Source organism: Podarcis gaigeae (assembly GCF_964106915.1).
Source record: "Podarcis gaigeae genome assembly, chromosome: 2".
Lineage (NCBI taxonomy): Eukaryota > Metazoa > Chordata > Lepidosauria > Squamata > Lacertidae > Podarcis > Podarcis gaigeae.
Window position 1 is genome coordinate 84,377,026 of NC_139679.1, and position 23,495 is coordinate 84,400,520.

General features: G+C 46.3%; 1 protein-coding gene and 1 long non-coding RNA gene across 7 annotated transcripts in view; one reads left to right on the top strand and one right to left on the bottom strand.

The window, feature by feature from the left end:
* Positions 1-5: 5 nt before the first annotated feature.
* On the bottom strand, positions 6-4,111 carry LOC310839045. 2 transcript variants are annotated; one of them, XR_014561308.1, is made up of 3 exons: positions 4,020-4,111; positions 1,544-1,613; positions 6-937 (listed from the first exon to the last, which is right to left on the bottom strand). It is a non-coding gene; the product is annotated as an uncharacterized lncRNA (long non-coding RNA). The 2 variants fall into 2 exon arrangements; XR_014561309.1 differs by having other exon boundaries at positions 6-1,613.
* Positions 4,057-23,495, top strand: part of FLNB (filamin B) — an 86,523-nt gene continuing 67,084 nt past the window's right edge. Inside the window, exons 1-2 of one of the 5 annotated variants that reach the window (XM_083727109.1) lie at positions 4,057-4,296; positions 4,350-4,858. In XM_083727109.1, coding sequence (XP_083583235.1) covers positions 4,375-4,858 — 484 coding nt within the window. In that variant the 5' untranslated portion in view covers positions 4,057-4,296; positions 4,350-4,374. Of the gene's footprint in view, positions 4,297-4,349; positions 4,859-23,495 lie in introns of those variants that run through there. The other 4 variants (XM_083727108.1, XM_083727110.1, XM_083727106.1 and 1 more) reach the window with 4 other exon arrangements.

A 23,495-nucleotide genomic window follows, 5' to 3' on the forward strand; every position in this document is an offset into this window, starting at 1 on the left:
GTAGGTGGTTAAAAGAAACTTTATTTACTTTTACTTGCTGATTCCATCTCAAGTCTTGGGTGTTTTGTGTTAATGTTTCATAATGCTGGTTACCAGCAGCCCACACCAAACATCCCTCCTAACAACAGTATAACTATAAAAGCAGTTATTTCCCCCTTTATAGGAAGAACCAGAACAACCAGCCGAAGTATCAAAAGGCCATGCGTAGTCATGAGTTGCAGCTGGCAGCTAGTTGCATAGTTGCCTATAAGCCATTTACTGTGCTCAGTTTATCGAATGGGTGGGCCAGCCCCTTAGTAGGTTATTCATACTTAAAACAAAACAAAAATCCCACCTTAAAATACTTTTACTTTTAGGACAATAGCAAAAGTAAAGTTTAAATTCAGGCACTACCCATAACTGCTCTGGAGTTATTGGAATCTGGAGCAGGGAACCATAAGATGACCCCAACTATCACTGGGGCTTGTTTCTGAGAGTTAACAGTGGCTCTTCCACCACTAAATGTCACAGCTAGTCTGGCAGGCAATTAAAGTTCTCCGGTACCTGCAAGTCCTTCACTGCTGGTGATGGCTAAGGCCCCAATCCTAATCCCACTTACCCGGGAGTAAGACTCACTGAATTTAGTAGGGTTTACTCCTGAGTAGGCATGGTTGGGCAGCATCCTGGCCACAATAAGAGACAATGCTACAGTTCATCCACTGATGAACCCTGTTTTCCAGCGACTGCTGGGAACATGAACCTTCCTGCCAGGCTTGCTCCGATCATAGCTCTTTCCATGGCTGACAAGTCTTCCAAGCAACTCTGACATTTGCATTAGTTTGGAATCTGCTTCTCCCTTCCTTCCCATCTCGGCAGCAAGCCATTGTGCTGTGGCGCCAAATCAGGATGAGGGGCAAGGCGCTGTAAGTTTGCAACAAACACTCCACCTTGAATCAAACTGGAAAGGCAGGAGAATGTGTCATTCTCACAGTGCCAATGGGAATCTATGAAATATCCACAACATTGCACTAAAGTTGGTTTCCTCCATGACCCAAAACACATTGCTTGGTCTCCCAACCCCTCTGTCCCCATAAATACATTGGACTTGGCATCAGCTCAGAGGGCAACTCACAGGCATTGCTCTTCGTGGCATTTCAATGGCTGGCTAGGAAATGCAATTACTGTTCCTAACTATCATGATGACAGGAAAGGAATTATCCAAGTATGACATATTCCCTTTAAATCTCAGGGAAGGGCTTCTGGAAGCACACCAAAAGACACTGCAGATGGGGGCTGCTGGAGTCCTTTCCGCCATGCCTCCCCTAACGTGACATGTGCTGTTTGTGGCACAGGCCACTTAGCTGTGTGCTATGATGTATACATTCGTTATCTTGGGGATGTGCCAGTTACATTTATGGCACATAGCTCTTCTTTCCTGTGTTGTGGTTGAGCAAATAGCCACAGTCAGATACACAGTGCTTTTGTGACTAACCCAACCATACAGAGGACGTTTCTGAAAGAAGAGGAATCTGAGCTCATGATTCAAAAAGCCAGTCGCCCTTACCAATAAATCCGAATGCAGAACAAGCTCAAAAAGGACCAAGCCCACAGCCAGAATTCTTGTGGTGAGAGTCCTGGAGGATAGGAAATTGAAGAACAGTCAGAACATAAATACAGGTAGATTAATATATTTAAGTGTCTAAGTGAGCATTTGGGTAAAAAAATAAGAAGCCTGCTAACTGAGAAGTACAGCAAAAGTCTACAAAGAGATAGTTTATTTCCACTTCTTTTAACTTCTCCCGCCCCATCCCTCTTTCTTTCTAGTGCAGCCTTCCCTCTCTCTCTCACATGAGCATCCTCAGATATTTTCCTGGGGTGGGTATTTTTCCTGGGGTGGGGCAGGCTGATCCTATACACATTTCCTATTAACAGGGGAAGGGTTTGTAGCTCAGTGGTTGAGTATGAAGAAGTTCCCAGATTCAATCCCTTGCATCTCCAAGGAGGAGTGGGAAACCCAGGCCTGAAACCCTGGAGAGCTGCTGCCAATCAGTGTGACCAATCATGAGCTAGATGGGCCAAAGGGCCATCTTGGTATAAGGCAGCTTCTTATTCATTCCAGGCAGAAATGAAAGTCAACGCTTTCCCACTGAACTTCTCCTAGTCACAAAGTTGTTAAAGCACCGGAGGGGGGGTGGTCCAAGCCCATGTAGGATTGGTATTCACTTGTGTAGACCACTGGGTGTTAGAGACTGTTCTAGAAGGCTAGAAACTGTTGTAAGCTAGTGACATTTTTATGATTTAAAACAGGAGGCTTCCACCTTGACTGATTTTCCAGCTTGTTCTCTCCCACGCCCTTTCTGCAGCTGGCCACACCTCCTCACTACTTGGTGGCTTCCAGCTCATCATATCTTAAAGCAGGAGTGCACAACCTTTTGGGGGCACATTTAGAAAAAACCCCAATGAATTGCTCTGGGCAGCAGAAAACACACATTCCACACAACGAAATCTGACAATGCTTCAGAACCTTATTTGTGAAAGAGTGACAATGACCGACTCTCCCCAAAAGAAATAAAAAACAAGCAAAGAAACAGCAGGCAACCACCTGAAAACAGCACTGAAAAGCCTCCTAAAACACATACACACAAATTGAGAGGAGCAGTGGGCCTTGCCTGAGGGTGCCAGGGTGCCTACAGGTGCCATGTTTGGAGACCTCAGTCTTAAAGGAAATTTACCCTCTCGACACTGACCTTAAAGTGATGGCTTGTGGATGAAAGTGGATTGTGCTGTGATTCATCACTGCTTCCATATTCTTGGGGAAGACCTCTTGGGCAAGATGCCCCCAGTGGGCCTACCTCCTCAAGCAGGCCTCACCTCCGTGCCAAAATTGACAAAGGAAGCCATGGGGTTTAGCTGTGGGCCCTTACTTGGATGTGAGCCTAACAGTGCTGTTCTCTGATGTTGATCCTACATGCATGAGACTACAAGGAAAGCCCTGCTTTTCTTATGTTCCCTGCCTCTGGCATGGGAGGTAGAACATAGCCACCGATGGCCATGAATTTGGCCGGTCCTCTTTTAAAGCCATCCGAACAGGTGGCTGTCACGGCATCCTGTCGTGACCTTGGGGGGCTGGCACCACTACTCTTTTGTTGCTGTTGTTTAGCTTTAAAAGCAACAGCAGAAGAAGATGGAGAACCAAAAAATTCAAAAGAGAACATGTGCTCCTCTGGTCTCACAGTTGCATAGTTGTGAAGTGATTTCAGCAGATACAACTTCCACAGACAGAAACAAGTCTTTTTTCTTATTCAGAATTACATGTACAGTATGTCCCCCCCTTTCCTGAAAGGACCTCAAGGCTGGTTTCTCCCCACATTTTATCCTCACAACAACCCTGTGAGGTAGGATAGGCTAAGAGATAGTGGCTGGCCCAAGGTTATTCGGTGTGCTTTGTGGCCGAGTGGGAATTTGAACCCTGGCCTCCCACCAGGCCTTAGTCCTGGCATTCACCACTACACTACTGTGTTGCAGGAACACACCCCATATAGGTGGTGCCATAAACCTGAAACTTAAAAGCCTAACAAATACCTTATGGCAAAGCTTCCATAGATTAAAGGTAAAGGTAAAGGTACCCCTGCCCGTACGGGCCAGTCTTGACAGACTCTGGGGTTGTGCGCCCATCTCACTTAAGAGGCCAGGGGCCAGCGCTGTCCGGAGACACTTCCGGGTCACGTGGCCAGCGTGACATCGCTGCTCTGGCGAGCCAGAGCCGCACACGGAAACGCCGTTTACCTTCCCGCTGGTAATCTTTAAGGTGCCTGTGCCCCAATATTATTTGACATTTCTTTCACGCAAGTGTTATTGGTGGAAGAGATTTGAATCTGGGCATCCCAAAGGAAAAAAGTTAAAACTGGGCGGCAGTAGGAGGTTTCACGGGCCCGACAAAACCAGGAGTGCAATGGAAGGGGGCTGTCATGCGGTGTGCGCAGCGCCTCCGACGGGGGTGGGGGGCAGCGTTTTCCACTCCCCCCCCCCAGCAGTTGTGCCGCTCCGCGTGCTCCGCCCCCTCCCTGGCTGAGGTCCAATCCCTTGGCCGCCGCGGGGTATATATAACATCTCCAGGCGCAGACGGCGCGCAATAGTTCCTCTCTGCAGGATTGTTTGGAGGCGAGCACGTGTGCGCTCCGGAGGCGACGCTGGGCTGGTGGAGCCGGGCGGCTGGGGTTGCCAAGCTAACGGCGCTGTTCCTTCTCTTCCCCTGTAGGTTTCGCCGCTTGTACACTTGGCTGCGACCCAGAAGCAGCAGCGCGAGGGAGGGAGCCAGCAAACCAGCCTCGGCGGGCGGGTTGGTCGGCCTGCCCGCTCATTACCGCCAGGAGGAGGCGGGGCGGCGGCCTCGACATGAGCACGCAGGCGCGGGGCCAGGCTGCTCGCAGTGACTGGAGCGGCGGCGGCAGCAGCAGCAGCAGCAGCTTGCAGCCTCAGTGGCAGGAGCAGCAGCAACAGCACCAGCAACATCTCCTCCACCACCTTCCTTCTCCTCCTCCTCCTCCCTTGGGCCGCAGCGACCTCGAAGGCGACCCCGCCGCAGCCATGCCGGTGACCGAGAAGGACCTGGCCGAGGACGCGCCCTGGAAGCGGATCCAGCAGAACACCTTCACCCGCTGGTGCAACGAGCACCTCCGCTGCGTGAACAAGCGCATCGGTAACCTGCAGTTCGACCTGAGCGACGGGCTGCGCCTCATCGCGCTGCTGGAGGTGCTGAGCCAGAAGCGCATGTACCGCAAGTACCACCAGCGACCCACCTTCCGGCAGATGCAGCTGGAGAACGTGTCCGTGGCGCTCGAGTTCCTGGAGAAGGAGAACATCAAGCTGGTCTCCATCGGTGAGCTTGTGGCGCGCCCGTCGGGGCTGGGCAAAAGAACGGGGACGCCTAGGCGGGCGGGCGGGCTTCCGCGTGTGGCGAGAGCAGCGCTTACGGGCTGCAGGCTGCCTGAGGGAAGCAGCTCAGTTTCTGCATCCTCGGACCTCTTTAGTCGGGCTTGGTACTTCGTTTCAACCCAGCCGTCCGGGCACCTCTTGTGCCTAGGGGTTACGGCTCAAGGTTTTGGGGGCAAACTCAAACCAGCTCGTCTGTTCGCAGCTGCGGGGAGGTGTCTTAATTCCTCCCGGCGTGAGGAAGGCAGAAGTGGGGGCAAAGCGCCTGGCAGTGGGTGCCCCGTCGAGTTGCCGCTCCGCTAGAGTAGCGAGCGGGTGGGCGGACGAGGTGGGCGCGGCTCTGCTGCTGAGCGTCTTCCTGAGGCGCCGACGAGCCCCCGGGAGCCCAGCGTGGAGGGAGGCTGTGGGGAGGAGCCGCCCAACCCGACCCTCCCGGGGCGGGTACCTGCCGGCTTGTTGCACCCTGCGAGCTTTGAAACCAGCTCGGCTCTTAGCCTACCGCCCGCAAAGGAGGACCCCTACGCTGTCTAGAGCCCCCCCCTTCACTTCACGGTCTCTTAAGTACTGTTGTAAAGCACGCCGGTTGGGAGGAGGAGGGACGCCCAGGCAACGGGTATTTGCATGCTCTCTTCCCCCGCCCCAATTAATGGTGTCTCCACCATCTACAAACTACCCCCGTCCCCGGGCTCGCATTGAACCGTAAACGGGCCCGAGCCTAATCCTGGGAAAGCGGAGAAATGGCTGGCGCTGCTCAGACAGGATTTCCTGAGGTGCCTCCCTCCCAGCAGGTAGAGCCACTTCCTTTTGGCGGCAAAGACTTCGGTTTCCATGCTGGAGGTTTCTGAAGGGTGTGCGCTGTATAAAAGCCCAGTCTCTGATCTGAGACCAGCTTCTTCTCTGTTTTCCTGGGAGAAGCAGGCATTGGGCTGAACTTGGTTCCCGTTTAAAATTAAAGATGGAAAAAGAGCAGCTGCGGGGCTTGTGGTGATAGTTTGCAAAGCAGTGCTCTGCCCCTCAAGTAGCATGTCAGGAAGAAAACCCAGCCGGCCTTCTCATTTTATTCTCTGGAGAAAGTGGTGTAGCCAAAATGTGCTGTGCTGTTGGTTCTGTGCACTAAGGATGCAGTATATAAGGAATGCTAATAATTCCTTTTTAAATTGTTTTAATACTTTAGCAAGCATTCTAAAGTGTCTGGATTTCTAAAAGTGTGACTGCGATAGTACATCTATTTTGACCATTAGGATTTGACAGTTAAGACTAATTTGGTAGAGACTATTCACACCTATTTTTTCAGTTGGCACTGCTGTTGAGTCATCTTGGTGCAATGGGACAAACTGCAAAATGATAGGCTATGTATGGTAATCTGGGTGTACATATTTGACACATCACACCTATAAGGTGTTGTGCACTATTAACTAACTTGTCACCTAACAAAGGGATAGCTGCAGGAAAATACAATCTTGTTGAGCCCTCAAAGACTGACATCCTGATGGCACAAGCTTTTGTGGACTAGCCCACTAGATTAGATGCATGATGTTACCCTGAATTGCAGGTACATATGCAGTGTGTGTTGTAGAATCGAAGTGTGAAAGGAGCTCAGTCATCTAGTCCATTCTTCTGTGAATACAGGAAACTGTATTGGGACTCCCTTAAAAATTGTCCATGGATAATGACACTCCATATTTTCTCTTTTAAAGCTGCATTTTTCTAAGCTTACGAGTTGGGAGGTGGTAGTGTTAGAGAGGGAAGATACTAGTCAGCTTCAGTCTAGTCAGAAACAATTTGTAAAGGACTAGATGGCATTTCAGATGCTGTGATTAAAAGGCTGCCAGTATCCTAAGCACAACAAACTTCCAAGATACAGTTGAACTATAGAATGGATAAATGTAGTCTGATTACAATAGCCATTAATTGTATAGAAAGCTCTGCTGCTAAATACTGTTGCTTTGACTGTGTTTCTAGTGTTTTTTGTGTTGGGAATCCTTTCTTGCAAAATACCAAACTTGTATTAAAGGAAGGGAATAAATAATGCAAAATAGCACTAGGAGGTGTTTCTGGATAATATTGCATGGATAGAATGCCAGCTGAAATGATCAAGAGGCTAAACCTGATGCCTTGTGGACACCTGTAGTGTATAGCAAGAATGCAGGATATACTTCGCAACAGTTGTGTTTGTGAAAACATGTAGGTAGCATAAACAAAATATTTTACTGTGGCTTAGAAATGTTAACTATAAAAAAAATCTTAAATGGCTTTTTCAGCAGCTGAAGCGACACCATCAGCGCACCTGCTTTTCTGCTGCCAATCACAATTCTAAAGTGACCCAAAATTGAACACTTCTGCTTTTAACAGCTACATGAACCTTTGCATGTTTTCTGGGAAGTAAATCAAAGGGGGATAATTGGGAGTGAGTGTGCACAGCAGAAAAGGTGCATTATCCAACTTGTCTGTGAATGTTTATGGATGAAGGTTATGTGATATTTAGGGAGGAAATTATGCATCTACTAGCAACTGCCCATAATTTGCATTTTAAGAGCAGAAGTTGCAAATGTGGTATCAGTAAAGTGACAAATACTCTTAAAACATTTTCACAAAGATAAATTTAATTGGCAGGGTTTTTCTGGGCAGAGACTTCATCCATTGGCCAAAACCCAAAACCAAAAAACATTGCCACCAAGCAACTTGGTAACCATTCTCAGTGATACAGTAGTTTAATGCTCTCAGTTGCAGATGCAGCTTTTTTCGAGGCAGTAATGGATATAATTTGGGAGCACTGAATGCTACTCTGAACCTCCAACAGAAATAGTGGGGACATGAGTATAAAGTACATCATTTGCAAATGAAGGCAGCTTTCAAACTTTTAAAAAGATGGGTTAATAGCAAGTGGTTCTCATAGCCAGATCTTGCTGTGTTCCCTATTAGCAGCCAAGTAGTAGCACAGAACTGGTGTGTTAACAAGCAAAAGAAAATAAAACTAATACCTGCCTGTGGGAGCTGAAATCTAACTTTCTAACAATTGTTGCCCTGTTTGGAAGTCTGTCTGAGTTTTAACTGGGGAAGTAACTTCGGTTCTCTCTGCAGTGGTGTCTCTGGAGTATAGAACTATGTTATGAGCAAAACGTGACCTTGAGTTAGAGACCTGAAACAGAACTTCAGAGACGTCCTGTCTGTGTAAATAGAGTTGAGGCTTCAAGGAAAAGTATAGGAGAAAAGAATGTTGGTTCTCTGTATGTAACCCATATGTTTTGAAGCATGGAAACCTTGCTGAGCTCTGAATCAGACTCCTTGTGGGAAAATACCTTTGACAGCTGTTGCAAACTTGCTTTTCCAGGGATTACTTCACTCTGATTTCTTTTCAGTTTAAATATTAACAGCAGAATATTGTTGGTACAAAGCGCCAACAGAAGTAACAAGCAGAATGATGTGTACTCCTGCAACTAGTGCTGCTAGTTTCAGAAACCCCATTAAAAACGGTTGTGGTGGGTGGGGGAAATTTTGCCTTTCACTAGACAAGGCCCCGCCCGTCCTGTACTGCCCCTGGGAGGTGGCAAGCTGCCTCTTACAAGTTGGTACTCCAATGTCTGGGCAAAGCAGGAAGTGTTAGGCTCCTGCATGTGTGGATTACAGTACATTCTATGTAGCAGCCATATATTTGATTCTATCAGATTTATTGCAACATGTTTTAAGGAAAGTTTCTGAAATGTGTGCCCTGGGTGAGCTTAATGATAGCTGTTTTCTTCCTCCATTGTTGAAGGAAGTACGCCTTTGAATATCAGTTGGTGGGAGTCATAGGTGGGGGGAGAGTGTTGTTGCGCTCAGGATCTGCTTTCAGATTTCCCATAAGCATCTGGCTGGCCATTGTGAAAATAGGATGCTTCCCATATATCCTGAATTCTCCAAGCTGTTTTAAATGCTAACATGTCATGTCACTTAAGGAGAGGCATAAACCTATCTTCGGGCCAGGGAATAGCAGAGGTATAATTTGGTGGCAGCATCATTTTGATACATTCCAAAGGATTAGAGATCAAAGGATCAAGCTTTGCTTTACAGCTGCTTTAGCTTCACCTCCTGTGAGGCAGAAGCAGGCTGATGGACTATCTTCCTTCTTGTAGGTATTTTGTCACTCATCATGGGACAGGAAGGGTCAAAAGTTCCTGTGTGGTCTTGGAAGGCATTCTGTGCCATAGCTAGAACTTGAACATGAAATTCCATGCATGTTGCCTCCCAAGTTAAGTCTCACTGAGTTCACTGGACCTTTGCCCAGGTATAGGATTACAGCCTAAAGCAAAGTAAGGGAACTTCAGAATCTCAAGTGTACAAAAGAAGGTTCCACCAGCGTGCAGGTATACCTCTGATTCAGTTGCTGGCATAGGTTATCTTATAAAACAATCACCTTGCTTGAAATAGGATTGAGCCTCAATGTGATCTATAAACTTGCAACTTGTTACGAAGTTCTTACTGAAATCTTAAGTACAAACAGCCCTACTAATTTTGTTCCAGGTGTTTATGTTCCTGAATCAGATAAAATCTGGCATTGCTATGGATAGCCCTGTTCAGCGGTGCTTAGGTCTAAAATATCACATTTCAAATATAAGTGCATCACAATAATCTAAAGAATACCTTATTTTGTCACCCTCTTTCTATATTACATTGCAATACTGAAACCTTAAATATTACTGCCCAAAACCCTTCCCTGAATGATCATCTCTCTAGTGTCTTGTAGCTCATGTCTAGATGCACATTTACGTAATGAATTGTTCTCTGCTAAACCGGTAGTGGTAGCTGGAATTTAGACTCTTACTTAGTAGCATATACCTCAATATTGAAAGCTGCTTCAGTCAACAAGAGACATATGAATCCTTTTTTGGAAGATGCATAGTTAAGCACCTGTATTTTGGCAGTTAACATGCAGCTAATGACTAGCTATCAAATTTAATAACTGATATTTTAGTGAACCATTTTGGTTCATTTGCCCCAAGCAGGTTCCAATGTAGCTTTCTTCTTAGGCTCACAATTGGGTTGCAAATGAAAGTGTAAGAAGTGGGAATTGATCCAAACTTTTAAAATTGTGATTGCTGTGTGATTGAGAGAGCCACTCCTGAAGTACAGGTTATGAGTGTGCGCCTCATTCGGTATATATTGCCAGATCTTTGTGGGAATTCTTTTCCTTCAGTAAACCTGGCAGGTTTTTTCATCAGCAATAAAATCCTAGTATATCGCCTACACTACACTCCTTAATGATTCACCCAAGTGAGCAGTTGGGTTGCCTCCAGTCTTGAATAATAAATACAAACTGCAGCACTGAATGCAGTGGTGGTAGGAGATGCAGTTTGGTTTAATGGCAAAGGCTCAAAGGAAACATGGAACCAAATGTCCATGAGCACTAGTAGACAAAATCATTTTTATTGTACTGGGTCAGCTTGGAATTCAGAAGTCTCCTAATACATTCATTTTTGAATACCCATGGTAATGTGTGCATAAGTGGAGTGTGATGGTCTCTTCCCAACTGATCAGGGGTTGGATCCAGACTTCCTTTGATCAGTTCCATTCCGATGATGCTTCTGCCGATGGAAGGGGGGGAGCTATTTCCCCTCCCCAGTGCCCCTCCCCCTGAAGCCTTTATGCCCCTGCCAATTGCTCAGGAGGATAGGGGATCCTTCAAAATGCTGTAGGCTTCAAGCAGAATTGGTGCAAAGCTCTTATCTCGCCTCCTCCAGTGAAAACCTCCATTGGATTGGACAGCATGTACCACAAGCAGGAGGTGCCATTGCATTTGCAGAACAGAAAGTATTGATCCAAACCATAATCTTTTACCACCATCGTGTGGTAGAGGCAATAGCTCTCTACAACATAGGGTAGATAACTTTAGAAGTAGAAAAGCACTACACCCATGCTGACTCAGTTTAACAGGAACACTGATAAGCAATACTTGGATGTCACTATATGGAGAAATACTGAACCAATTCGTGCTAGACATTCAATCATGCAATAGTTGTACTATTTATCAGTGGCTCACTAGGGTGTGTGTTTGGGTGTGTGAATTGAGTTGCAATTAGTAATGCGATTGAAGCAACTTCCTGTCTTCATGTTGCAGTTCAAGGAATGAACCTGTACTCGACTTGGGTTTTTTGGGTGGAGTAGTTCAAATGAAATGTTTGATTTATGGGTTTCTTTATATGCAGTTGTCTCCGTGAACAGAAGTAGTAGCTTTTTAAATAGAGAGGGTGGTTTCACTGCTGCCAGCTAATGTCCACACCCCATGTTTATATATACTCAAAAACCTAGGTAACAGCTAAGCTAGCTACTGTTATGCAGCAATAATTGGCTGTTTTAGGATGTGGGGACTGGAAACCAGCATGTTTCTAGTCTGTACGATGCAGGAACATATCTTGTGTAATTGCAGACTCACTCCCAGCCCAGTATGATGTTCATACTTTGGTAATATTCTAGTTTCCTCAGGCAAGGAGCGGAGTGATGAAAGCATATGCCTTAAAATCCTCATGACAGTGGTTAATGCACTCTTCTTTGGTCAGGGGAAGATGGCGTAATACTTTGAGCAACATTCCAAAAAAGATTTCTGCCCCCGAGTTTGCATGCCGTTGCCACCCATTGAACTTGAAAAATCCAGACCTTCAACACAAATTCAGTATTGTCCTTTCTGAGTGGCAATGTTTTTTTAAGGTCTTAGGCAGAGAGGGCTTCCCCAGTCCTGCAGCCTGAAATTTCTTGCCTAGGGATGCTGATGATTAGAACTTGGGACTTAGTCACACGAAGCATGAAGTGCTGGGAGTTGTACAGAAAACATGCTTGCCCTTTAGTATAGAAAAATATTTCTTCTCTCTCTACTTGTGAATTGATAGCTTTGTTCAGGTTGGTGTGTGCAAAGAGGCTTTGGCTGCAATTAAAAATGACTCTGCTGGGTGAAAATGACATAGAAACCTCATTGGCAAATCTTTTGGAGTGTGTGTGATAGTATTGGAACTACTGGTGCTTGGATTGTATTCTTTAATCTTGAATTGGAAGCTTCTTAATGTACTCATAATAAAGGGTGGCATTGGTAGCTGAAATACTTGTGTAACCTGAACTTATAAACAGACTTTGCTTGTTCTGTTTCAAAAAAGCATGTTCTTCTGTGTCTGCCTGATCAGAGCAAATGCTGCATCTTACAACTTACTGTTGAAAGGAATGTTGGCAGTTTCCTCCTCCCTCTCCTCCCATTTTGCAGAACCTTGCATAGGAACTATAAATGCCTAGAGATTATCACAGTGGAAATGGTGCTGCAAAGCACAACTCGCCACCTTTGCTCCTAGAACAATGATTTAGCAGACAAACTTCCTGAGGAGGAACCCAAGGTTCAAGGATTGCTTTCTGCCTGTTGACTGACTCCTTAATCATCCTCTACTTGAAAAGCCCAGTTACTTATCTCGGGGCTTTACCACTGAGTTTCAGCTGGCATTACTTCTTTATTGCTAGTGAATACAAGAATTGTTATTCCTGTAATGTGCTAGGTTTTAATAATGGGGTGAAATGTAAAATCATTGTAGATAAAATTGCTGTGTAGGAGGCTTTTTTTTTTTTTGCCCAGTTTATAGTCGTGTGACACAGGGACATGAAACACTGACTCACTCTGCCCTACCCCTTCCAATGACATGTTTGTGCGTGTGTGCCTGGTTGCCTGGGCATCTAAATGTCCTGATATGTCCTTAGAACATATTCCCAGCCCTGGCTAGCTGGGAAGTTAGAATAATTCCTGCCCGTAGTATATGTAGTGTTGTCTGTTTAGAATAACTTGTTTTTAAGATAAGTTTTTATCAGAAATTTTAATGCACACTTTATATTTTATGTAATCCTCTTAGAGGTTTGGATAAATCCTGATATCTAAGGTACAGTATATATTTACAGGGACGCAGGTGGTGCTGTGGGTTAAAGCCTCAGCGCCTAGGACTTGCCGATTGAAAGGTCGGCGGTTCGAATCCCTGCGGCGGGGTGCGCTCCCGCTGCTCGGTCCCAGCGCCTGCCAACCTAGCAGTTCGAAAGCACCTCCGGGTGCAAGTAGATAAATAGGGACCGCTTACCAGCGGGAAGGTAAACGGTGTTTCCGTGTGCAGCTCTGGCTCGCCAGATGCAGCTTTGTCACGCTGGCCACGTGACCCGGAAGTGTCTCCGGACAGCGCTGGCCCCTGGCCTCTTAAGTGAGATGGGCGCACAACCCTAGAGTCTGTCAAGACTGGCCCGTACGGGCAGGGGTACCTTTACCTTTACCTTATATATTTACAAGCACACACACACACACATACACACACACACACACACACACACACACAATATGAATGAGGGCAGGTGCAGTTACAATGAAAGACAACTACCTAAATGAGGCATAAAAACAAACCAACAAAGACAGCTGTGTTGGGATGCAAAATATCTCCCAACACCCATAGCTATATAATACCTGTATTAGGACAAGCCAAGAATCATGAAATGTGCAAGCTTTCAAGTTCTCCAGAACTCTTAATCAGGTGAGATGAGTTTGAAAGCAAGGGATGGGGAATAAAAATTAAATGGGCTGGGCCTTCAAGTCTAAAGATGGAGACTGCAAAAACGAATTAGCCTGCTAGGTGCTTGCCAGTGTTATGATCCTTGCAGGTACAGTATTTGGTTAAACCTGGAAGTCTGGCATAAACAAGTGACAACTGCTCCCATTTTTTAAAAGTAACATTTAGCAGCTATGCAGGCTTCCTCAACCTCAGCCCTCCAGATGTTTTTGGCATACAACTCCCATGATCCCTGGTTAGTAGGACCAGTGGTCCGGGATGATGGGAATTGTAGTTTCAAAACACCTGAAAGGCTGAGGTTGAGGAAGCCTGGGCTATAGCTTGAGCTGAGCCATGAAACTCACGGGGTGACCTTGAGCCAGTCACTGCCTTTCAGCTGAATCTACTCACAGGGTGGTTGTGGGGGTTAAATGAGGACCATGTGCACTACCCTGATTTCCTTGGAGGAAAAAAGTGGGATGGGAATGCAACAAAATAGAACAGCTTCCAAATGAGACGGGCTTATTGACTTTGGCTGTAATCTTATGCATGCTTAAGGAGTAAGTCCCATTGTTCAATGGGGCTTACTTCTGAGCATGCAAAATCGAGGGTTGCAAACAGATTCACACTGTTTGCCTCTGCTCTGAAGGTTTTCTCCTGTAAGAGAGAAGCAGAGACGTTTGGGTTTAATAGACTTGAAAATCCTCTGAGACCCTTCAACACGACCAAAAAGAAAGGAGAGAAACTGGCGCTGCTGCTGCTGCTGGCAGCGCAATCATGTCATGTAAAAATGAACCATCTGTGCAGAATTGCGTTGTTAATCTGAAGAATGACTGTTGGCAAAGATGTACTCAATTCATCACGTGAAATATGCTTCTGTACAGTTCTAGAGAACTGTAGGCCGGGCATAACTCTTTGGTGCTATTGAGCTGTCATACTGGAGGTAAAAGACCAAGGCTCCCACTGTGAGCCAGGGAAGACTATTTCTTCTATCCAGCGTTTGTTTGTGGGTGCTGGGCTTGCTGCCTTGCTGCTCCTGCTTTAATTGAGCGTTTAATGGATTCGCTCTATACTACTTTTCTCTGTAAAACGAATTGTTACGTGGAAAAGGTAACCTATGGCGGGTCATCTCCTTGAGTTCAGGGCAGGGGGTCCCACAAACTTACATAAATCACTACAGTGGTGCCTCGCAAGACGAAATTAATTCGTTCCGCAAGTCTTTTCGTCTTGCGAGTTTTTCGTCTTGCGAAGCACGGTTTCCCATAGGAATGCATTGAAAATCAATCAATGCGTTCCTATGGAAACCGCCTTCAGACCAGGTCCGGGGACAGTCTGTCCCCCGACCTCTTCTGAAGGCCGGCGGGGGGGGGGGCGAAAGTCTTTGCTTCCCCCCGCCTGCCTTCCTGGGACAGCGGAGACTTCTCTGCTGTCCCGGGACGATTTTAAAATGCTCCCGGACGGCTTTTGAAGGCAGGCGGGGGGGGGGGGGGAGCCTTCAGAAGAGGTCCAGAGGGCTCTCCAAGCTGCGGATAGCAGCCTGCTGCCCCACGCGCGCGAGGGGCACTCTTAAGCAGAGCGCCCCTCGCGCGGGGCAGACATTCGCAGCCCTGCAGAACTTCCCTGCAGGGCTCTCCAAGCTGCGGATAGCAGCCTGCTGCCCCACGCGTGCGAGGGGCGCTCTTAAGCAGAGCGCCCCTCGCGTGGGGCAGACACTCGCCGCTTGGGGAGCCCTTGGGGAGCCTGCAGGGCTCCCCAAGCGGTGAATGTCTGCCCCGCGTGAGGGGCGCTCTGCTTAAGAGCGCCCCTCGCGCGGGGCAGCAGGCTGCTATCCGCAGCCTAGGTGGGAACTCTTCTGAAGGCTGGCGGGGGAGAAGGGCTTTTCTTCCCACCGCCAGCCTTCAGAACAGCCTTCTGAATGTTGGCGGTGGGGAGGAAAACCTTCCTCCCACCGCAAGTCTTCAAGACAGGTCCGGGAACAGAGGAGAAGCGCTGCGCACCTTCCCCTCTGTTCCCGGACCTGTCCTGAAGGCTTGCGGTGGGAGGAGGGCTTTCCTCCCCACCGCCAACATTCAGAATGCTGTTCTGAATGTTAGCGGTGGGGAGGAAAAACCCTCCTCCCACCGCAAGCCCCGGGAACAGAGGAGAAGCCCTTTGCGCCTTGTCCTGTGTTCCCAGACCTCCCACTGCAAGCCTTAGGACAGGTCCGGGAACAGAGGAGAAGGCGCGCTGCGCTTCCCCGCTGTCCCCGGAGATTTCCCTATGGGCTTTCGTCTTGCGAAGCAAGCCCATAGGGAAATTCGTCTTGCGAAGCCACTAAAAATCGGAAAACCCTTTCGTCTTGCGGGTTTTTCGTTTAGCGAGGCATTTGTCTTGCGGGGCACCACTGTACTTGCAACTTGAGATTCAATTCACACAATGTAGGTAATTTTAACTTGGAGGGGTTTCTCACTTCATGCTGTGTGTACTGTTTTTGTCTCCCACAAATCCTCTACCACAGGCGTGGGCAGACTTCAGACTTGGGGGGAATCTCCTTCCAGGTATTTTCTGCTGGCATCTCATGGTCTTCAAAATAGTGTCTGCAGGTAGGGTGGGGCTGAATGTATCCTAGGGAGCTTCTGAGGGACATGCTCAGCCCAGGAATCTGTTTTCAGTACCAGAACTGCTAACTCCTTGTCTTTCTATCCTCACCCCCCCTATGCAACTATGTGTTTTATTTGTCTAATTTGTTTAAAGGTGCTTTTTTTGTTGCTGTTGATAAAGGAAAGTAGGAAATGCTTGCTCCACTGCAAACAGCTCATATCTATCACATGCTGGGAACTTGGGAGGAGTGGGTAGGATTAATTAAAAAAACATTCTGTGCTTTGAGGAAGCTGGCTGCAGCAAGTATGTTTGCCACTCTTTTCTCCTTCCAACTCTTCCCATTAAATACATGAAGCAACTCTCTTGCTTTCGACTTTCCCCCCAAACATTAGCATGAAGCTGAGATAAAAGTAGGGCCAGCGGCTTCCTGGCCCCTTTATTTATGGATGGGAGCCGCTCTCCACTTGCCTGCTTTATATTTCTGGCACAAGGGTTGGAAAACTCAGGCTTCACTATCTGTGGCCCCTTCCCCCAAGTTCTGTTCAGTAGAAGTCAAAAACATAACATAGTTTTGTGGTGGTGCAAAGTCATATTCTTTATAGCAGTGCATTTTTTTTAAGTGTGCTAAAAGCTAGGGTATTGCATCCATATGGACTACAATGATAGAGGCCACCCAGGCAGTCTGAGTGTTTCATGTGCACTTTGCATTGCGGTGCTCTGTGTCTTGGAAGTAGTTCAAGAAATGGGTGAACAATAACCACCATGATCTGACAACTGAACTGGGACTTGTGCCAACGCCCTTAACTCTGACGTTAGAAACTTGGTGTGGTGTAAACCTGACCAAGTACTATACTTTCTGATTTCATCGGCTGCTGTGGGATCCCTAATTGGATTAAACAGGTGAAAATAACGCTTAAGTTGTGCTCCTTCACTTTATGAATCAATAGCGAAATGGCTTAATGCTTTTAGCAGCACAGCTCCACTTGCTGCCTCTTAGGAAGTGAAGGCCGCTTTGACATAACATTGCTCTGAGTGGGACCAGGCCCAAACTTCAATTAAGTTAGTGGGGGTGGGAGGCAGAAATCTTAAAAAGACTTCTGTGTGGAGGTGGAGATAACTGTTTGATCTGCAGCACAGCTGACATGAAAATGTGCTTGGAGCGCTACAAACTGCAAGGGAAAACTTCCCTCTGGGCACTGTGGCGGCTGATGGGGCTCTTCAGGAGTGGAGTGAAAGGTGGGATTTCTGAGTACAGTGGTACCTTGATTTACGAACAGCCCTGTTAATGAACTATTTGGTTTATGAACTCCGCAAAATTGGAAGTAGTGTTCTGGTTTGTGAACTTTACCTCGATCTACGAATGGAAGCCAAACCGTGGAAGGGCGCTGGCGGCGGGAGGCCTCTTTAGGGAAAGTGTGCCTCAGTTTAAGAGCATATTTGGTTTAAGAATGGACTTCAGGAACGGATTTAGTTTGTAAACCGAAGTACCACTGTAAAGAGCTTGGGGCATTAACGCAGTAGCAAGAAGATGATCAGAATCCCCCTTCGGATCTTGAAATATGGGTCCCCTCAACAAAATTTAAAATTCGGCTTTGTAATTCGGAATTTATGTGATTTGATTTGATTGGCCGGTTAATAAAAATTATTATTATTATTTTTTTAAAAAAAGTAAAGAGCTTGGGGAACTGAAACTCGGTAGGCAGCTGAGGAAATTAGTGGCCCTGCAGCAACAGTATCCTGCTGCAACTTAATGCAGGAAATGGAGATGGTCAGCTCAGACACTTACAAGGTTCTGACTTTAAACTGCTGAGGAGCAGGTTTATGTGTCAGTGACTCAAAGACTTGGAAAGTCCCTATACACTGGTATTGCATCTTAACACACATTTTACTTAGGCTTTCCGCTCTTGCCTGCAGCCTCTGTGTTTTTCAGGGGAAAGACCCGTCAAGCAGTGAGCCAAGAGGGGAAAAAAGAACCCCTTTCAAAAATGGTGTTCCTGCCACTTTGCAAGGCGCATCCGCAGTGGGGCTGTAGCCAGTCTGAATTGCTGCTGATAGGAGGGTGCCTGTCTGATGGGGGAGACTCCGGCTAGCTCTGGCGGGATGTGGTGGCGGCATACCAGTTCGTCTTCAGGAGAGAAAGCTGCACAGATGTCTTGCCTGCTGCTAAAAGAGTTGCACTGGTTATGAATCGGCTATCTGGCTAAGTTCAAAGTGCTGGTATTGGTGTTCAAAGGCCACCAGGATACCTAAAAGACCGTCTCACCCCTTTAGATACCTAACCAATCACTGTCTTCTATAGAAGAGGGTCTCCTGCAGATATGACCTTATCAGGTGATCCATTCTGTATGATGTAGTATTTGGACCTTCATTGTGGTGGCACCCTCCCAATTATACACCAGACCTTTCTTTTTTGACTCCCATTGAAGGCCTTCCTTTTTCAAAAAGCCCTTTAAGTGGATTTTATTTTTTTTTATATCCCAATCTGTATCAGATCTGATGCAGTTTTTACATATGACTTTATTGAGCATTAATGGCTTTGTGATGTTTCATGGGATGCCATTCATAAACTTTAAAAGAGAGACTAACCTTGCCTATGTGTGGTAAATGTCTAATAGGTTGTGTGCAATTCTTAGAGTCCCCCTAGTCAGACATGTGTCTCTGGCCTGCTTGGCGTGGGCACTGAAGAATGTCTGTGCTGGGCAGAGGAAGCAGTGCTGCCCATCTTCCTCTCTTGGAGGTGATGTTGAACTAATGAAGGCAGACTGGTCTCTCAAAGCTGCACAGGCAAACCATTTCCTCGGTTAATGTTGATGAAAGAGAAAGCATCCCTTCCCACAAGTACAGGTCCCAGTTGATCACTTATTCCTTGCAATTAAATCTTGGTTGTGGTCAAATTCTTCCAGGACTGACAGCCAAGATGGCCTTTGGCCTCTCCCCTATTCTTGCTTAGTCTAGGTGACTGGGGACTAGATGGGTCCTTTCCAACTCTGCAGTTCTACGGCTCTATTCTGTAATTTTTGGCCCAGGGCTTAATGTGGCGGCCACAATAAGTGTGACTTGGGTGAAACATTGGTTGTTTTGTTAACAAAAATGGGAACATCTTTTAGGCTTATGCCATGAGTCTTGCGTTGCTTGCCTTGATCAAAATGCTTTAAAACAGATTAGTTTGAGGAAGTAGCCAAAATATTGCGTGTATCAAGAAGTTTTAAGAGGTGTACCAGGCTATGAACATTAAAATGTTTTTCCTTTGACTAGAACACTTCCTTTTTCTGAATGCTGCTCTCTGCTTGTGATGGAGCCTGGCTGAACTGTGCATACTTGCATGAATGGGATTTCCTCTCACCAATCCTGTTATGTGTGGTGACTCTGGATGGTTTCAGATGGAAAAACTGAATCAAAGTGTACATTGTAGTCAAGGATTTCCCCAAACAGTAATCATTTCTGATTACTTCCAACGTGTTGGTTTTGGCTCTAAAAAACCCGTATACACTGTGGCTTTAGTGTTTGGCGTGTGCTGCACAGAAGATATTTGGCTCTACCATATCTAAATAGCTTCACTTATCTGTGCAGTCCTCTGCTGGTGTGATGGCTGCCTGGAAGCATCTTGACCCACACCCAGTGTGAGTAAACATGCTTGCTAATGCTGTGGATGTTGGTCTTGGAAGCTCCCCAGACTTTGTCACTAACCATGTAGCCTCTACTACTGACTGATTGCTAAAACAAGCTGCTGCAGATGAGTAACTGGAATCTTATGAGACTTTTTTTGAGCATATTTATATGGATAAGGAACAAATATTGGGGTAAGCTAGTTGTGGGAAAGATGGCCACTTCCAGCTTCACCCCAAGCCTGCTTGGGTCAGATGAACCCTTTCCTGTTTCTGGGAGGTCTCCAGTATTTTGAGTCTGCATGCTTCTACCACTAGGGATAGATAAGTCCAGAAGAAGTCGTTGGACTACAGCTCCCATCAGCCCCAGCATGGCTAGTGATCAGGGATGGTGGGAGTTATCTGTCAGCAATTTCTAGGGGTCACCACATTGGCCATCCCTCTATGAAGCAGCCTTATCTGATCCCCCACAAAGGGCACCAGGTGGTAGTTTACTCTTCATAGTGAAGGTGAGCATTGAGAGCTGTGTCTCTGAATAGTTCCTATGAACAGTATTCAGTGATCAAAACTGAGCAAGATGAGAGAAGTTTAGTTGGCTGGTTTTGAGACCTAGCTAGTCTGTTACCTGAGATACCAAATAGTTTGATAGTTGGTATTGCAAAGGCTTTGGCTTTAGGAAAAGCTAAAAATAAACTCCCATTGTGCTTTTAGATAATGAAGCCTAAGGAGATCTTGCACAACTCCCTTTAGAGTGCAAGTCAAAGGTGTTTGGCCTACTTATTCCAGGTCTACCAACCTGACCTGATAGGTCGCTGTAATAAGGACAACTTTAGGAAATGTAGACTGCCAAGAAGGTTCTGATTTTTTGTTCTGGGCAGGGTACTTATAGCAGAACATACTGCAGAGACATATAAAGAATGTCAATGCATATATCTAGTTAATAGTGTTGGGGGAAAAAGCGCATTGCTCCTTGATTGCTGCCTTCCTGGCAACAGGAACCTCAGATGTAGTTATGATCTGTGCATGAACTGTAAATAGCAATAATTGTCTGCATAAACCATACATTTTGACAAGACTCTGTATTATCAAATGAGAGGGTATTGCGATCAGGAAATGAGAAGGCAACAGTGGCTTGAAGCTGTCATAATTTGCACTTTTAATGCCACAGACTCAAAGCCAAACATACCTTAAAGATAACTGCAGGCTTAAATGAGGGTCTGTTGTCTGCAATTAGCCACTGAAATAGGAGTGTGATGTGCATAGTCCTTCCAGCCTCGATCTGAGGTGGCACTTTTCTTGTCCAATTGGAAAGCTTTTGCATACTGTTGATGTTTACTTGTAGTAGAATAATATGCATTGAACTATGGCATATGTTGATGATGGTTGTGTGGGTTGCCAAGCCCACAGAACCTGCATTCTTCTGCCTAGTCTTTCTGGAAGGATTGTTTTATTTCTGTCTTGCAAATGTCAAATTGCAAGACTGGCCTGCCTTTTGGAGAATGAAGTTCTGGTTTGTGAGAGGCCTTTTGTGGGAAAAATAACAAAAATGACTGTGCAATTTATCATGCACTGAATCCTCCTAGTATTTTCCAGTTCTGTTGTAATTTCAATCTTCCCCCAACTTGGTGTCCTCCAGGGTAATGATCACCTGAACTCACTTCAGCCGGTGTAACAGGGATTGTAGAAGTTAGTCCAGCAACAGCTCGAACTCACTACTAGTTTGGGGGAAGTCTAGTGTATTTTAGATACACTTTCATTATAGGTTTCTATACTTTCATGGGGCCATGCAAGGTCTCTGTAATGCTTCATACTTTCTGCCCCCCACCCACCCCCCAATTTCTTTGACAGCAGAATAATGGGAGTTTCTACTTACATTTACCTAAATTTAATAGCATTGGAAGATGGAACATCCTTATCTTACTCTGCAGTCATATGCTGTTGTTTTTGAAGTGAGGTTTGAAGACATGGAAGCATGCTAGGCAGGAGCCATAAGTGTAATGTGCCTTTCAAACAGTTATTTTATATGGCTGCCTTATTCCAGAGCCAGTGGCTAGTTGATCTAGATACACAGCTGGAGAAACATAAATACTTACCAGAGTGTTCAGTTCCTTTTGAGGCCTGGTGATGGGTGTCCTGTCTCCTTCCTAAATGGCCTATCACTGGAATTGATGTTTTCTCATTATTACTGGTTTTCATGTGCTTGTGATGTGTAGCCACTGACTAGTGCATTTTATTCGTGAGTGGGCACTCTAGTATTTCGGAGAACAGGCTGGTGGGATGCCTGCCTGAAAATAGACCCATGAACAAATATTCCAGACAGCAGCCCTCAAGCAGCCAACTTGAAGGGGGGCATTGTTGTATGTCTAGACGGCTACCATGAACAATGTTGTGGGAAAGTTAATACCTCCTTTCTGGCATATCTGAAACGAAATGCAGGGCTACTTCAGAACACTATTGTACTCATACGGATGGCGGCAGATTACTGGGAATGGTGGTGCAGACATAACCGTAGGGCTTTCCAGACAATAGTTTTCCACACCATTAGCTGTTGACTATAGTGCTACTTCTGAAAGCACTTTCCTGACATTGTTTTGCACAACCTGTCTTGGACTGTCCCACCCATTCTGTTCCTGATTTGCCACTTTGGCCTAGCAGCGATTAGCACAGTTGTCATGTGCTTCCATTGGAGCTGCCACTCCTTGACCGTCAGCGCCCTGGGGGCCCAGTGGTGCAGCTCTGTTCTTCAGGATGCTTGCTTCCACAGCATCCATTGACCCGTCGGTTGTTGGATGAATGAATCTAGAACCTCTGAGGTAGGTTTGGGCTGCCAAAGCAATTGCCATAGAAGCAAGAACGAGAGATCTCTATAAACGCTTGAGGCAGCTTGCGTCGAAATGAATGGCAGCATTGGGGGGCTGGGGAATGATTCTGTGCATGTGCAGGTTAGAATGGCTGCCAAGAAAATCTCCTGGGAATGTGTGCATCAATATTCGGATGCTTCGCAAGGCAGTGTTCCAGTCAAGCCAGTAACGAAGCAAACTGATCTCATCTGCAGCTTCTGGGGGCTTTTCACATACATGGGGAACAAGGGGTGACCTCACTAATGTGGAATGTGCTTTGCTTAGTGTAAGAGGGGGGCTTGTTCTCCTGGGGGTTATTGTCAGCATAACAAGTTTGCCAATGATGTCATTTATTCAAAGCGTGCTGCAGCAGGCTTTAAGGACACAGGAAGGGCTTTTCGAAAGCCGAAGTTTCTGTTTTAGTAATAAATGGAACCAAAGTTCTCCAGGTTGGCTGTAGAAAAATTTTATTGGAAAAGGAAGCATTACCAGGTGCTGACTCCTGTTATACCACTAGTGCCAGATCTTAATAGCCAAAAGGCTCTTAACTCAGAACTGTGGTGGTAAATGTTAAGTGATAACAAGAACTGGTGGAAAACAAACCTGAGCTTGGACTTAAATAGTGATCACTTAGCAAATGTGCCACAGATGTTTTCTAAGCAGCATAATAAAGCACCCCAGTATTCATTGCCATACTTCTTGGCATCCCACTTGTTGGCATCTGTCTCAAGAGGTCAAATTAGCAACACCAAAGTGACCTCCCTGAGGCACAAGCCTGGGCAGTGTGTGTGGAGCTCCTGGGCTGCCCCAGGGTACAAGACTGTCCCCCCAGACTCACTGCTGTGGTTCAAAGGAAAGCAGAGCAATGCTTTTGACACCAGAGTGGCTGCAGGAGTTGTCAGAAGGAGGGTTACAAGGCACCATCCAGCCGTCTTAAGGACTATACTCTGGATATGTGTAGGGTTTATTCTTGTGCCATTTCTTCTCCTGAAGTTATCTCATAAGGCAGTGGAGTTTTAAGACCAGAG